The sequence below is a fragment of the Lepus europaeus genome, chromosome 22, assembly GCF_033115175.1.
Source record: "Lepus europaeus isolate LE1 chromosome 22, mLepTim1.pri, whole genome shotgun sequence".
Taxonomy (NCBI): domain Eukaryota; kingdom Metazoa; phylum Chordata; class Mammalia; order Lagomorpha; family Leporidae; genus Lepus; species Lepus europaeus.
Genome location: NC_084848.1, coordinates 38,803,438 through 38,820,190, shown reverse-complemented (window position 1 = coordinate 38,820,190; position 16,753 = coordinate 38,803,438). Strand labels below are relative to the sequence as shown.

The 16,753-nt window shown below is 41.8% G+C and overlaps 1 protein-coding gene across 1 annotated transcript in view; it reads right to left on the bottom strand.

Moving 5' to 3' along the window:
* Positions 1-16,016, bottom strand: part of SYT16 (synaptotagmin 16) — a 131,595-nt gene extending 115,579 nt beyond the window's left edge. The window contains exon 1 of the mRNA XM_062181556.1: positions 15,494-16,016. Within this exon, the coding sequence (XP_062037540.1) occupies positions 15,494-16,016 (523 nt within the window). The remainder of the gene's footprint in view (positions 1-15,493) is intronic.
* Between the last annotated feature and the right edge of the window lie 737 nt (positions 16,017-16,753).

The following is a 16,753-nucleotide window of genomic DNA, read 5'->3' as shown; positions in this document are numbered from 1 at the left end:
GTGACCTCCAGATCTCCAGGAATTGGGAGTGGCCTCCAGTCAACAGCCAACTTCAAGTTTGGGGGCTCAGTCCTACAACTGAGAGTCAATCAACTGTGCCAGCGAATTTGGAGGTGGACTGCTCACCTAGAGAGCCTGGCTGCTACTTTGCAGCTTGTAAGACCCTGGGCTCCTGACCCACATGCACTGCGAAAGAATGAATGCACGTTATTTTAAGCCACAACATCTGTGGTACATGTCATGCAGCAATAGCTAATACAAATTCCATACAGTTATACTAGTCTAAAAAAGGGAGTTAGGGGGCCAGCGCCATGGCTCACTTGGCTAATCCTCCGCCTACAGCGCTGGCATCCCATATGGGCACCGGGTTCTCGTCCCGGTTGCCCCTCTTCCAGTCCAGCTCTCTGCTGTGGCCCAGGAAGGCAGTGGAGGATGGCCTAAGTGCTTGGGCGCCTGTACCCACGTGGGAGACCAGGAAGAAGCACCTGGCTCTTGGCTTCAGATCAGTGTAGCTCCGGTCATAGCGCCCATTTGGGGGATGAACCAATGGAAGGAAGACCTTTCTCTCTCTCTCTCTCTCTCTCTCTCTCTCTCTCACTCTCACTGTCTAACTCTGTCAAATAAAACAAAATTCCTTTATAAAATAAAGAAATAAAATTTAAAAAAAAGGGAATTAGGGCGTCTTTCTAGCATCCAGGAGAAGCCATGATCTGGAAGAGCAATGATAGATGAAGCACAGTTTCATGAAATGTCCCTTTTCCTAACTCATGGCAGACATGTATATATAGGCATGTTGACAAACAGGTGTTGGGGACCCTGGTGGTGTCATACGGCATATGTGGAAACACCAGGTATTGAAGCTTTTCCTTAAGACAGGCTTACTATCAACATACATCATAAAAGTAGTGGAAATGTCTATGAAAGGAATGGACTCCTCTATTAAGTGTTGTGGTTTTCGATTCTTGCAACTTGTGAAATTCAGGTATTTTTTCTGAAAAGCCACCTTTCCTTCATGTTCAGACACTGCTTCTGGCAAAGCTCTCTCCCCCTCAATCCCAAAAGCAACATGTGATTTATGCCTCTGTAGTCAGAACACCATATTTCCCTGATTTCAAGTCCAGTCAATCAAACCAACTCGGGATAATTCCAGGATTTTCTTCAAATTGCCAGAAAATGGTATTTTTCCCCACTGGATCATAAACTCAGAGGATATAAACCTAGAGCTTTGGATAGCCATCTCGCTACACAGGGAGCTTGAGAATGGTGCCAGCATACATGGCAGTAGAGGTAAGAAACTAGGGACAGAGAGAAATTTCATACAGAAATGAAGTTCCTATGGAAACATCTGAACTTCTAGATAAAACCACCCATAAAACCAGATTTCCCCCCAGACTTACCAATTACTTGAGTTCAAGTCTTTGTCTTTGCTTATAAGAAACTAAAAATTTCCTCCATATAATTTGAATTTGGTTCAGTTGTATAAACAGCATGGTAGCTGGGACATGAGCAATATTACCTCAATGTCATGGCTAAGTGGGTCCATCCTTGCAAAGGGAAGTACCAAAAGGTAAGAAATAGAAGTTCATATGCAGACTGATTAAATGCAGACTCAAACAAGAATAACTGCTTGTCATTGGGTCTAAATGCTGGAGAACAATTCTCTAGCTTTCTACGCATAGATTGATCAGTGGCTACTTGTTCCAAGACCAAACAGAAGAGAAACTAGGTGGTCCCAGAAAAACCTGTAGCTCTTATTTTGGTCTTGTGAAAGATGCTGAGGGGTAGCTATTTGGTGCAGTGGTTAAAACACTGCTTGGAACGCCCTGCACTACCGGAGTGCCCGGGTTCAAGTCCCAACTCTGCTCTGATTCCAGCTTCCTGTTAGTGCACAGGACAGCATGTGATGGCACAGGTAGTGAGGTCCCTGCCTCCCTCATGGGAAACCCAGATTGAGTCAAATGCTCCTGTTTTCAGCCTGGCCCAGCCCTGGCTGTTATACGTTTTTGAGGAATGACTCCATAGAACAGAAGATAAGCCCTTCCCAGAACCACTCTGTGTGTGTAGTGCCTTTGCTGTTCAAATAAAACTAATCATTTTTATAAAGAAATAGGCTCTGATATTACAGCATAAGAAGATACAGCTTGAAGTTTCAATTTTGTGATTGTCTCTTTTCCTCCAAAGAAACTGATTCTTGAAATGACACAAAAGCTCTTGAAGCCTTACTATGCACCAGAATAATTCCTGTGACAATCCCATACCTGACATACTTATGTAAACCTTATGAAACATGAAGAAATTTCAAGGATAGCAGAAATTCCAGAGTAACAACTGGACAGTAATACTGATGACTCCGCTCTGATAAGCTTGGGCAAAGCTACAAATTACAATCTCTGTTTAACCTTGTGTATGATATCACTCACCCACCTTCTATGTATCCCCTTTATTTCTTTCCAAGACATTTATCATCATTTGACATATTTAGCTTTTCGGCTGGTGAATATCAAACAAGGATGAGACTTAGATGTCTATGTCATCAATTATCTATACTCTCCAGGAAGTGCCAGTTTACTTACAGATTTTAGTTTTTGCAAAAACAGTCTTTGGACTATTCTAAGAGCTGTACAATGCCTTGACAGTCCTTTAATCAGGACATTGGTCAAATTCCAGTCAGGGAAGCAGAAGCTATTTCAGCAGAGCAAATTGGTTCCACTGCCACTGGGTGTTGAATGAGTAGAAGGAGCCACATGGAAACAGCCCAGAGATTATAACTGCAGGGAGCAACTACCACCTCGCAGGCTGAAGGAAACGAGGGAAAGCAGACAAAGGAATCAGAAGCTAACAGTTCACAGGTAAGGGCCTACAGACAGCTGAGGCGGGAGCATCATGGGCTGCTGCATGGAGCTCAGGACCTCAGAAGAAAAGCTACCCAGAGAAAGGGCTCAGACCTCCCAGGAGAGGCAAGTGGCTGGCTCCTGCTGCTACCTGAGTGGTTGCAGTGAGGCTAGTTCTAGACCACCCAAATCGCCGACAGAAACCATGTGAAGGGCTGTGCTGGTGTCAATGCAGGTGCAGGAATTGAAACGGGAATCAGTCCCTCCTCCCCTATCTAGTTTTCCAATATCCCTGTACTGCTCTTTTTGGTACAACCTAGGAAAATGCCCTCCTGCAAAGGACAACTATGGCTGGCCGAATTCTAATCCCAACAGTCAAAGCAGGACACGGACACAGGATGTGGGCTGAATGGTAACAGTTTAAGATGAACACAGGTCCTAAGAAGGTCTCTGGTTGTGTTTTCTCAGGGGAAAAGTCAAATTGCAAACCAAATGGTAGGACGATTGAGTCCTGTCCACACTGTCACTATCTTCTTCTCTTCCTCTTCTGAACATTGTAGATTTTAATTGGGAGTAACTCTGATGCACTTCAGGAGGTCTGTGGACCCATGGAATTTCATTATAAAATTGTCTTTGATATATCATGTGTGCAACTTTCTGGATAAATGAGTCTGTAACTAGATAAAGTTTCAAAGGAGCCTGTAACACCCCCTCCCCAAATTCTCTATCACTGCCCCATATCCCTATTCATTATTTAGACTTGCTACAGAAAATTCAGCCAATTTCTTCTTCTTCTTCTTCTTTTTTTTTTTTTTTTTTGACAGGCAGAGTGGATAGTGAGAGAGAGAGACAGAGAGAAAGGTCTTCCTTTGCCGTTGGTTCACCCTCCAATGGCCGCTGCAGCTGGCGCATCGTGCTGATCCGAAGCCAGGAACCAGGCGCCTCTCCTGGTCTCCCATGCAGGTGCAGGGCCCAAGGACTTGGGCCATCCTCCACTACCTTCCCGGGCCATAGCAGAGAGCTCAGCCAACTTCTAGTAGTTAGTGTCTCTAACTCCCTGAAATACACTTACGACTATGACTCTTTGTAATGTAGAAAAGGAACCAATTTGAACCCACCTCAAGAAAACTGAAGGGAAGGGGAGGAAGGGGATTTATTCAAGGGACCTCAGCCAAGGAATACAGCATCGAGTTTAAGAAAGGAATTCAAAATAGGACTGTTTCTTCCTACACTCTGTACAAATGAACTCCACTATATATTCTCAACAAAAGTCTATATTGCAGAATTACTTGTAATAGTGAAAATTTGGAAATAAAGTAAATGTTTCTCAACAAAATAATGCATAAACGGTGCACTACTTAATAAAGTCAACTACTAAGCAGCAATTAAAAATCAACCAAGTCTATATACATGTCCACAACGCAAAGGCATACCATTAAGTGGGATGGAAAAACAAGTCGCAGAATAGTATGTTCAATATTACATCATTTGTAAAAAGTTTTAAAACATACAAAAATATTATATGTAGCTGATACATACACTAGCAGCAAAAGAATAAAAATACAATAGGAATCATAACTCCCAAATTTAGATTTGTTGACCCCTAATGAGTAGAGAAAAGAAAGAAAACAAGAAGTCTGCTCAGCGGAGTTTAAGTACAGCTGTCCCACACAGCTTCTTTAAAATAAACTTGGTGGTAGGCATTTAGCCTAGGGTGAAAACGCTGAATAAGATGCCAGGGCCCCACCTCAGAGTGCCTGGGTTCCACCCCCGGCTCTGCTCTCGGTTCCAGCTTCCTATCATGAAGGCAGCTGTGATGACTCAAGCACTTGGATCCATGCCCCCCCGTGGGAGACCTGGATGGAGTTCCCAACTCCTGGCTTCAGCCCAGGTTCAACCATTGCAGGAATTTGGGAAGTGAGCCAACATATGGGACCTCTCTGTGTTTTTCTTTTTCAGTCTCTGTTTCTCAAAAAAAAAAAAAAAAAAAAAAAAAACTAAAATTTTTAAAAATAAAAGTAATTACATAAAAAATATTGTGAAACACTAAGACTTAGCAAAGTGAAGTGGGACATGCTGACCGCTGTGATCTCAGTCTGTGATTTTCTTTGTTTTTGAAATGCTTCGTAAACTTAAAACCTAGCAAATGGAAAGGGCACTAAAAACTCGATTAGCAATGACCTGCACTGCCCCTTCACATAATTAACAGGAGCTCGAAGGAGAGAGGAATTCACAACATCTCAGAGACTCTTCCCAGCACAAGTCTCCTGTTCAGAAACGACAGTTCCTCCTGGGGGAGAATATTAGAAAGACAGCTGTGGTGTGATGGTATTAGGAGAATGGAAGAGGGGGAAGCAGAGGGTAGTATCTTTATGGTATTTAACACAAATGAACAAGAAACAGACACACAGCTAAGACTCTCCCTCTGCAAGGAGAAACAAGAGTAACAAGCAAAGGTCTGGTAAGCTGCAGTTGCTGGCTGGCTGTACCTCCCTCCTCCATAGCCAAAAACTCAAACAGTTACCCCTGGATCTGTGACCATCTGCACAGCTAGCCAAGCCATCTTCTGATCTCTTTTATTATCAAGTGATTCCATCATATTACAGACAAATTTTCTGATTCCTTGGTAGTTATTAAAATGGGGTTTTAGTTTATTTGCAGTATGATTTGCCTCTATCTATGGCTATTAATGGTCAGAATGGGAAAATAGAAAAAGGACTTTCTCAGTGTACACCTGTCCTTGAAAATCTCCCATCAGTCTATCCTATTAATATCAGAAATCAAGGCAAAGATTGCAGATTTTGATCATTTGTGTAATTTTGTTACTTTTCTGAAATTTTCTCTAAATATTACCCAAAATTGCAAAGTAATAATGGCAATGCCAATCTCCTTGATGTTAATGCCATGGTTCTGAAAACTCTCTATCAGTTTCTAACTCTGTGATCACTGCCCAGCTTTCTAAAGCACACAAATCAAAATATCAAGGAATGGGACTGATGCTATGGCATAATAGGTTAATCGTCTGCCTGCAGTGCCGGCATCCCATATGGGCGCCAGTTCTAGTCCCAGCCGCTCTTCTTCCTATCCAGCTCTCTGCTGTGGCCTGTAAAAGCAGTAGAAGATGGCCCAAGTCCTTGGGCCCTTGCACTTGTGTGGGAGACCCAGAAGAAGCTCCTGGCTCCTGATTTCGGATTGGCCCAGCTCCAGGCATTGTGGCCATTTGGGGAGTGAACCAGTAGATGGAAGGCTTTTCTATCTGTCTCTTCCTCTCACTGTCTGTAATTCTACCTCTCAAATAAATAAATTAAACAAAAATTTCAAAAATATCAAGGAAATTAATTTCATAATGTTTTAGAAAAGAGATTCTGAACTGGGGCAGAAAATTTACTACTTTCCTTGGACAATTCTAGATAATCAAGGACCATGATGGCAAATGTTATCAAATGAAGAGCAAATTGAGACAGATATAGTGAATGTGGGTAGGCTGGTATCAAGAAAGCACTCATAGGCTTCGCTCTGTGGCTTAGCAGGTAAAGCTGCTATCCCAACCCTTATGGGCGCCCATATGAGTCCTGGCTGCTCCCTTCCGATCCAGCTCTCTGCTATGGCCTGGGAAAGCAGTGGAAGATGGTCAAGTCCTTAGTCCCCTGCACCCACATGGGAGTCCCGGAGGAGGCTCCTGGCTCCTGGCTTCAGATCAGCGCAGCTCTAGCGGTTGCAGCCAACTGGGGAGTGAACCAGTGGATTTAAGACCTTTCTCTCCCCCCCTCCCCCGCCTCTCCTCTCTCTGTGTAACTCTGACTTTCAAATAAATAAATAAATAAATCTTTTTTTAAAGAAAAAAGAAAGCACTCATGCAATGGGATAGTGAATTCCCAGTTTTGCAAAGAAAGGAAAGCTACAAGGCAGCATTTCACATGTAGCAGCGTATCCTACAGAAGAAAAATGAAGCCCGTCTGATCTATAAATCAGTTGCATTACATTCTTTGATGCCTTTTACTCTCAACTGCCACCAGCAACCTCAGGAATATTGACACAACAAAACATCCTCAACCCATAAAAGGTTGAAATCAACCAGCAACTGAGAACACTGTAGGATTTTCCCTTCTACGTTACATGAGCCTGGTAATCTGATGAAAAGTCAAATTATAATCACCCTGCCTTCAAAACCTGGTGTTCTGTTTTTTAAATACATTCCATCTAGCCAGAGATTGTTTCTAAAGTTCTATAAGCCAATGTACTTGGAACACATTAATTCCATTAGTAGGCTATTTCAGGAACTAGTGAGCATATTTCTTGGAAACAAATATATGTGACTAAAACACAACCTCAAAAAAAAAAAAAAAAGCCCTGTAAGACTGAAAACAAGATATGATTTTTAAATGCAGTTAAAAACTCTTTCTCCTCTTATATCAAAGGTGTCACTGTCACTTCTTGACTGAGAAGTTGTTTGAGATCTGGGTCTTTAAACCCAAAGCCCATTTTGGGACAGCATCGTAAGTCATCTCTCTGTCTCTTAATCATGGGTGACTGCTAAATGAAGTGTATCTATTTTCTCTGTTACATTACTATTGGCAACCAGGTCTTCAGTAAGTGCCCAGAAATGTTGCCATGGTTACAAAAAGCCTTCAGCATCCCTCTTGTTTTGGGACAATTTAGCTTAAAATCTATTGTGGAGAAAAATATGGTACATTAAGGAACATAAAATCAAGACGCAACATTATGAAAAGAATTCGAGATTACAAGGCTTTTTTAAAAAGCACACGTAAATCACTGATGGAAATGCTACCTTTCCTTCGTGTATCTTCAAGTATCTCACTAAGTGGCCCATATACCACAGCTTACATTACTCCTTGGTATAAAGGAAAAAATAAATACATAAGGATTCTTTAAGACTGGTCACCCACAGGAAAAGCAAAAAACAACACAGAAAAATACTGTAGTCCCACCCTCATCGATGATAACAGAGACTACCAGTATGAAAGGAGGCACCCCAATACTCCCACAAGGGGTGCCAGGGAAGACCCATTGGGAACCAAGTCTTTCCTTCTGATGGTGGGCAGCCTTGTAGTGTCAGTGGAGACCACACAGGGAGCCAAGTATTCCACTCCCACCTGGAAGTAACGAGTTCCCTTCCTCTTCCCACGTAGGGGTGTCAGAGGGGTTCCAGAAGAGACCCGAGACTTTCACTGGCACCCAGTGGCAATCAGACCACTCCCATCTTGCTAACAGCAGAAACTGCACAAGAAGATGGAGCCCTCTCAACCCTGCAGTCACAAGGAGCACCTTCCAAAACAGACCTCTGTTGGCGTCATCTTTGACTAAGATCTTTTTGAGAAGCCAATTGCTTACAGGATAAAGGCTAAAGTCTTAATATGAATTGAAAAACAAAGACCTTTCTGGTTGTGGCCGAAGCTCTAGCTTCATGATCCATCCTTGAAAAAATGTTAGATTTGTCCATATATCAGCATTCAGTCCATTTCTTTTAATGGCAATGCCTTTCTCTGCCATTCACCCATTAAATTTTGACTCATCTAAATGCTGTTTCATCTAATCTTTGGAACCTTATCTGATCACCTCTGGGGAAATCATTCCAAAACTTTCCATGTACACAACCGTAACTTTCCACAAGCATTGGTTATAAGATAACCTGCATGTAGCTGTCATGCATTGCCTAACTCTTTAGTGGAAGATCAAGATCTTATTTTCCCATTTATCCTTCAGCACAAACTTGCTATCAATTGAATAAGACTATCCCAACTCGATTTCAAGGTGTAGTGCTAAGAAAATAAATTGCAAGCACCAGCTTTCATGTAACATGCAGAAAGTTGAAAATAAGGCATCTACTCTATAACAACAACAACAAAAAAAAATCTCAATAATTTTTAAATGACACGTTTTCGCAAGCTTGCCAGAGGCTACAGTCATAGGCAATCATCAAGTCCAAACATTAAGAGACAACATCTTTCAAGGGGTTCAGAGAGGACACAAGCACCAGCTTGTCAGGCGCAGGTGCTAGATTCATATAAGCTGATGCGAAGAATTAAACTAATATTTTCAGGGAATTTCTAAGGATCAAGGGTAGACTAGCACAAGAATGTAGAAACCACAGGAGTCACAAACAAGGGAAATTCAAACCCTCAAAGCAGCTCTTCACAGAACTTAGCAGGTGCGCAGGAGAAAGCCAGGGGGCCGGGCAGAGGTGGAAAAGAGGCAGCCATGGAGGAGGGGAAGGGCAGGAGCAACGGGAAAAAGCAGTCCTACCAAGACCCCTGCCTTGTGTTTCCACCGTGGAACAGAAGACTTGAGTCACCAGGGGGAAGACAGCAAATCTGGTTGCCCTCAGACCACAAGTAAAGACCCATGAAGGTTGATGAATAAAGTAGACTGGGGAGGAGGCACTAAGAAGCCCTTGAGGTTAGATCAGTAGGGTTCCTCTACCCGGGGAGGGCACAGTGGGGCAAGGAGAGCAGAATTACTAAGAAGGCCCTAACCCCAAGACACAGGGCGCAACACCTGCCGCAGAACAAGGCCTCTCTGCCAGCCACAGCAGGCAGCACCACGTCGGACTCTGCAACACCACACCACGAATATGGAGCAATGAGGACCCGCAGGCTCCCAGAGAGGCCCTCTCAGGCACAGGCAAAAAGGAAAGACAGAGCGGAAGAAGGGGCCAATTTTGACAAAATCCTACAACAAACCAACCCCCACCCTAAATGAAACACAGTGACAGAAGATTCCGAAGCCCGCATGGCCCTGAAATTAACAATAAAAACAAAACCAAAATTCTGAATGCAAACGGTCTCAAGCCTCTCACGCTCAAGGTCCAGCATTTGCAGGCAGAGATACAGCACACTTCCCCTACACACAATGTTCTGTGTTCAGCTCTAAATCACAAGACAAACCAAGAAACAGGAGAGGAAAATAGCTGTTAAGAGAACAGGGGCCAGTGCCGTGGCTCACTTGGTTAATCCTCCGCCTGTGGCACCAGCATCCCATATGGGTGCCGGTTCTAGTCCAGGCTGCTCCTCTTCCAGTCCAGCTCTCTGCTGTGGCCCAGGAAGGCAGTGGAGGATGGCTCAAGTGCTTGGGCCCTGCACCCACATGGGAGACCAGGAGAAGCACCTGGCTCCTGGCTTCGGATTGGTGTAACACCGGCCATAGCGGCCATTTGGGAGGTGAACCAGCAGAAGAAAGATCTTTCTCTCTGTCTCTCTCTCTCTCTCTCACTGTCTAACGCTATCTGTCAAATAAATTTAAAAAGAAAAAAGAGACAAAACAATCAAGAAAGTCAAACACAAATATGACTCAGATACTAGAACTATCAGACATATTTAAAATAACCATGACTGGGGCCAGCGCCATGGTGCACTAGGTTAATCCTCCATCTGCGGCACCGGCATCCCGTGTGGGCGCCAGGTTCTAGTCCAGGTTGCTCCTCTTCCAGTCCAGCTCTCTGCTGCGGCCCAGGAAGGGGCCCAGGTTCTTGGGCCTCTGCACGCACATGGGAGACCAGGAAGAAACTCCTGGCTCCTGGCTTCAGATCGGTGCAGCTCCATCCGTTGTGGCCAATTAGGGAGTGAACCAGAGGATGGAAGGCCTTTCACTCTGTCTCTTTCTCTCTCACTGTCTGTAATTCTACTTGTCAAATAAATAAATTTTTAAAAAAACCATGACTAATATGTTAAGAAGCCATGGGGGGGGGGAGTAAAAACATGAATTGATGCTAAGTATCAGAAAAAAATTGAAATTATAGAATTATACAATTAAATCAAAATGTTATAAATGAAAAATATGATAACAGAGATAAAGAATGCTTTTGATGAGCTGGCTCATAAGCAGACCCTACATGCCAAACAAAAGATTAATAAACTTGAAGAAGGTTATTTCAGTAAATACCACCCAAAGAGGAAAACAGAATGGTGAAAATATAACATCCAAGAGCTATCAGATGATATCAAATAGTCTAACCTTTGTCTAACTGGAATACCAGAATGAAGAGCAAGATAGAATGGGGCAGAAAGGAAAACGGCCAAGAATTTTTCAAAAGTAATGACGTTCACTAAGTTTATTAGAATCATCAACCCAATAAGCCTAGGAAATACCAACAAAAAACAAATAATGGAACATACACGTGCATACACACATGCCGTGATAAATGCTGCTGAAAATCAAAGACAAAGACAAATCTTGGACACCTCCAGAGGAAGAAAGACACATGCAGAGAAGAGGGGAAGTACAGCATATTTCTCACATGAAACTATGCAAGCCAGCCGGCGCCGCGGCTCACTAGGCTAATCCTCTGCCTGTGGCGCCGGCACCCTGGGTTCTAGTCCTGGTAGGAGTGCCGGATTCTGTCCCGGTTGCTCCTCTTCCAGTCCAGCTCTCTGCTGTGGCCCGGGAGTGCAGTGGAGGATGGCCCAGGTCCTTGGGCCCTGCACCCGCATGGGAGACCAGGAGAAGCACCTGGCTCCTGGCTTCAGATCAGCACGGTGCCCCAGCTGCAGCGGCCATTGGGGGGTGAACCAATGGAAAAAGGAAGACCTTTCTCTCTGTCTCTCTCTCTCACTGTCCACTCTGCCTGTCAAAAAAAAAAAAAAAGAAACAAACAAACTATGCAAGCCATAAGACGGCAGTGACCTTAAAGTACGGTAAGAAAACAGCTGTCAATCCGAATTCTATAACCAGCTAAAATACTTTTCAAACAAGTGAGAAGTATTTTTCAAACAAAACATAAGGTAATTCATCAGTAGCATATATGACTACAAGAAGTGTTGAAATGAAGAGTGCTTCGAATTGAATAAATTAGGGTAAACAAAATAGCAAAAATATTTTTGAAAAATAAATGACAAGTATCCAAAGAAAAATTGAAATAATCCATTACTAGAACATATAAGAAAAGTTAAAATAAAGCATGCTTCAAATGGTATAAATAAGATATATATATATATAATCCTTTTGTATATTTTAATAATTATAAGAGATCAACAATTGTCTAAAGCAAAGTAGTGTGAATGTATTATATGTTCATAACAGACATAAAAGCAAAATATATGACATCAGTAAAATAAAATATAGGATGGTATAAATGAGACTACACTGCTTTATCATCATATTATATCTGAAGTAGAACAATAAAATTTCAAGGTAGACTTCAGTTAACTGTATATGCATGCTGAAATACTAGGGTGACCATCAAACTTTAGTAAAGTGAACCCAGAATGGACATGAAATAGAATCACAAAAAACTCAATCTAAAAAAAAAAAAGCAGGGCCGGCGCCGTGGCTTAACAGGCTAATCCTCCGCCTTGCGGCGCCGGCACACTGGGTTCTAGTCCCGGTTGGGGCGCCGGATTCTGTCCCGGTTGCCCCTCTTCCAGGCCAGCTCTCTGCTGTGGCCCGGGAAGGCAGTGGAGGATGGCCCAAGTCCTTGGGCCCTGCACCTGCATGGGAGACCAGGAGAAGCACCTGGCTCCTGGCTTCAGATCAGCACGATGCGCCGGCCACAGCGGCCATTGGAGGGTGAACCAACGGCAAAAAGGAAGACCCTTCTCTCTGTCTCTCTCTCTCACTATCCACGCTGCCTGTCAAAAAAAAAAAAAAGCTGGACATTTGGGATAAAAGAAACAAAGAAAAGAGGAGCGAATAGAAAAGAATCTGGCAAAATGACAGCTCTAAATTCAATAATATTAATAATTACATTAAATACAAATAGTTAAAATGCACCAATTAAAAATGAAATATTGTCAGACTGTATCAAAAAGTGATGCCCAGTCATCTGTAACGTGCAACAAATACAATCACAAAATAGGTTTAAAGTTAAAGAATGGAAAAGAATGTATCACACCAACACTGATCCAAAGAAAGCTGAAGTAGTCATGTTGATATCAAAGTAGAGTTTAGAGACATTACCAAGATAAAAATGGCATGCTACAGAGTGACAAAGAGGTCAAAGCAGCAAAAAGATACATGCCCTTAACAGCAAACCCGGAACTCCTAACTACATGAAGCAAAAATTGATAAAAATGAGAGAAATCACTAAATAGACAACTAAAGGCTTCAGTGTTACTCCCTACAGTCAATAGAACATGATCAACAGGCAAAAAGTAAGAGGCAAAATAAGCATCAGGAAAATCTGTAAAGCAGCCTGAAACATCTTAGAATAATTTCCAGAATAAGCTACCCAATAACAACAGAACACACAGCAAGTTCGAGGGCAGATGCTGCACTCAACAAGTCAGAACATACTCAGGGCACTAAAACAAGCTTCTAACTATGTCTTCAAAACTGAAATAATACAAAGTATGTGCTCAGGCCATAACAGAATTCAATAAGACATCAGCCACAGAAAAATGTCTAGATTATCCCATTTATAACTTTACACACTTAAATAACCCATGCCTGAAAGATGAAGTGAAAACGGTAATTAGAAACTATTTTGATCTTAATGAAATAATAATACAACACATTAATATTTGTTGGATGCAAGCAGAGCCCTGCCTGGGGGGAAATTCATATATTAAATGATACTAGAAAGAAGAAAGGACAAATTAGATCAAAAGCAAGGAGGAGGAAGAAAAAAATAGTTGCAGAATTCGATGAACTTCAGAAAAAAAAACTCTCAAAGTGCCCATTTTTCAACTGTAAAGCGAGAACTAACAACAGCATCTACCTTTCACAGTTAGCATCTCGGTGCTGTTCCACCATTAATTATTATTTGTCTCACTATCTACCTGACACTAAACTCACAATTAAGGGTACAGAGATAAATTTGTGACACAGTCACTCTCTTCCAAGAGGTTGCAATCTAGTGAGTGAACATGTCCTAAGGAGACAAATGAACTTGGTTGTTTCACTGTCATTAGATTTTAAAGCAATTACAAAAATTAGCCAAGCAAGGTATCTATTGAGCCAATATCGTGTTAATTTCAAAAACAGCTCAATATTGGCAAGAATTTTCTGAAAATAATATAAATTTCAATTCTAATTGAAGAAATGTAACTTCTGGTCTAGATAATTCTAGAATTATTTCTAAGGATAATTTTCAAAGACTCAACATTATGATTATTTATACTTTATCAGGTTTAGAAAGACTACCAGCCCACGAAATTTTCACCACATTATTCTAACATTTCAATGTCACTTTAGCTTAAGAGTATAAAGAAACATGATGAGGGTACTTCAAAATGTTCATGGAAAATGGAACTAAAAGAGCAACAAATTTGGGTGCAAAAATAAAACCTGAAACCCATGTGCAGTGTTTTCACAATAGGTATTTTCCCATGAATTTTTGAAAACTCTTCATATACATAATTTCAATTATTTTACACCAAAATAAACTTATCTTCTAACTCCATTTTTATCATGAGCTGTTTGAAAAACCTTTGTCTAAGAAGAATATGAAAGTATGTTTCCTAGGGTGGAAATTGGGTATACTGGTTAAAATGTACTTGGGACACCGTACCCCATGTCAGGGAGTGCCAGCCCTGTTCTTGATTCTAGCTTCCTTGGTAGGCAGCAGGTGGTGACTCAAACATTTGGTTCCCTGCCACCCATAAGGGAGCCCTAGATTGCATTCCTGGCTTTGATGTGGTCCAGCTCCACCTGCCATAGTCATTTACAAAATAAGCCAGTGTATGGAAAACATCTCCCCCCACCCTTGCTCTCACTCTCGCTCTTCCTCTCCCTCTCTCTCTCTTCCAAATGAATAAAATGACATTTTTAAAAGTATTTTTCATTATATAACATAACTTCATGTATCTAGAAAAAAAACAAACTCTTGCCTAAAAAGATAAAGTTCAAAGGAATCATTGTAAACGGATGAAGAGGTTATGGAAAGTCTGCTCCCTCCAACAAGAATGGAATTACTGAGTCTGTCTTTATGTCACATAAATAATTTACTAGTCTACGTTAGCTGTGTATGCACTACAACCATGTATCATACGTACGTATCAACCCCCCGTCTGCATATCCCTTAACCAAGTAGAATGTCCAGACTTCCAGGTTAGCGTATTAGAAGTAGGAGAAATGTATGCTGTAACAGGTCATTTTACCAAATTAATTCTATTTCATCATATTCATTATCCATTTGCTGAAGGACCAAAACAGCATAAAGCTTTAGAGGCAGTTTTTATAAAACGTGTCCTTAGCATTCAAGGCTGAAAGAAAATCGAGCTATTCTTACTGCAGAGACTTCCTACCCACTGCCATCTCACTTCACATCTCAGTGAAACACTGAGTGTTCTTGGAGTGCTAGCAACTATAAATTCTGCAACCAGTATGGCTTTTTTGCACAGGATTTCACACTGAATAATATAGTAACATCTAGAAATCCCTAAATCAGGGGGAAAAAAGAGAACATTTCAAAAGATATTTTAAAAAGCATGACATGCATACAAGAGGCAAAAACAACCCACAGTCTGGTTTTCACCACTTCACTTGCTAAGACCTATGGTTTGGAGATATGGAGTCCACAAACACGAGTCTCCCAAAGCTTAAATGTTGGAAATATTCCTAAGGATTATATCTCTCAATCAAAAATGAGTGTGATTGAGAGGTATAAGAAAGAAAAATAAAATCTATATGATAACTAAAAACAAGACAAAATAAAGTAGAAACACCTTTTGCCAGAACCAAGAGAAAATTATTATTGGCTAGCCTACCTTGATTTTTTCCGTTCACATTTTCTAACGTAGCAGGGAGTTGGCTATCAAAGCTGTGTTGAAGGTCCCATCTTTGCTTTTCAGGGTAACATTCTTCCTCAGCAATAGAAGAAAGTCCATGTGCTACCTTATGGTCATCCAGGGTCTGGTCGGGCCACTGGGACGTTACAGAACATGAGCCCTTTGCATTTGGGTTAACTCTGGGGCCTGAACTTTGGGCAGAGTCCTGCAAATCACTCTCACAACATGAGACATGTTCCACTTCGAGAAACAAGGAATTTGCATCCTCTTGACTCCAATCGTTGTCTTGTTCTTCGTCTTCGTAATAAGTTTCCTGAATCTGAACCTCATCAAAGTCCTGGGCCGGCTGTCCACTCAGGTTAGAGTCTTGTTTGCTTAAGCTAACCAGCGAGGCTGACAAGGTATCTCCTGCCTGCTGGAGAGCTTCGTAGATGCGAGATATCCAGGAAGAGAAAGGCTGGAAGAAGTTGTGAGCATCCTGAGATGCCATGGCCAGCACCATGGCCAGCTGTCTGCAGAGCCACGAGTTCCTTCAGCACTCTGCATTTAGCGTGAACTGTGTGATAAGCATGACGAGCAATTAAACTGGATGTCTCCTGATGGATGTGTATGTTTCACTTTCCAAACTTCTCAGCTGAAACAGAGGCAAGAGATAGTTAACCTGTTAACCTTACAGCCGCAGACCCGTCACCAGATAATTACAATCAATGTCAAACAGCACTGACGACACAAGGAGATCCACATAGAAATCTGAAGACTATGAAATAAAGATGATTGTGAATGCCTACATGTAGATTACTTCAATGCCTATTTCCCTCCATGGACATGCGCTAAACTTCTGTCAGTAGAACTGGGTTGTATTCATGTGGACTTACAGAAGTTTATCCCCCATAGGCCATACTTAGTGTGAAAAGAATAAATGAATCCTAAGAGCCAGTCAGCCATGGCATTTCAAAGTGCAAGAAAGGTGGGCTGTTTCATCTAGGAACCTGCGGATCAGGTTCAGATTCTGCAGTCAGATGAGCCGACTAAAGAGCATCTCTGCTTGGTGACACAAAAGGCTTATTCTTTCAAACGAAATATGTGTCTGGAATTAAAAAGCATTACACAAATTTTAAAATAGGACTTTATATTTTTATGCCATTTCTAGAAACTATATCCATTCTTGGGGAGCAATCACTGAAAATCTGAGGGTGGCAAACGGATTACCCAGCTTACTGAAGACAGTTCTTTGGCACC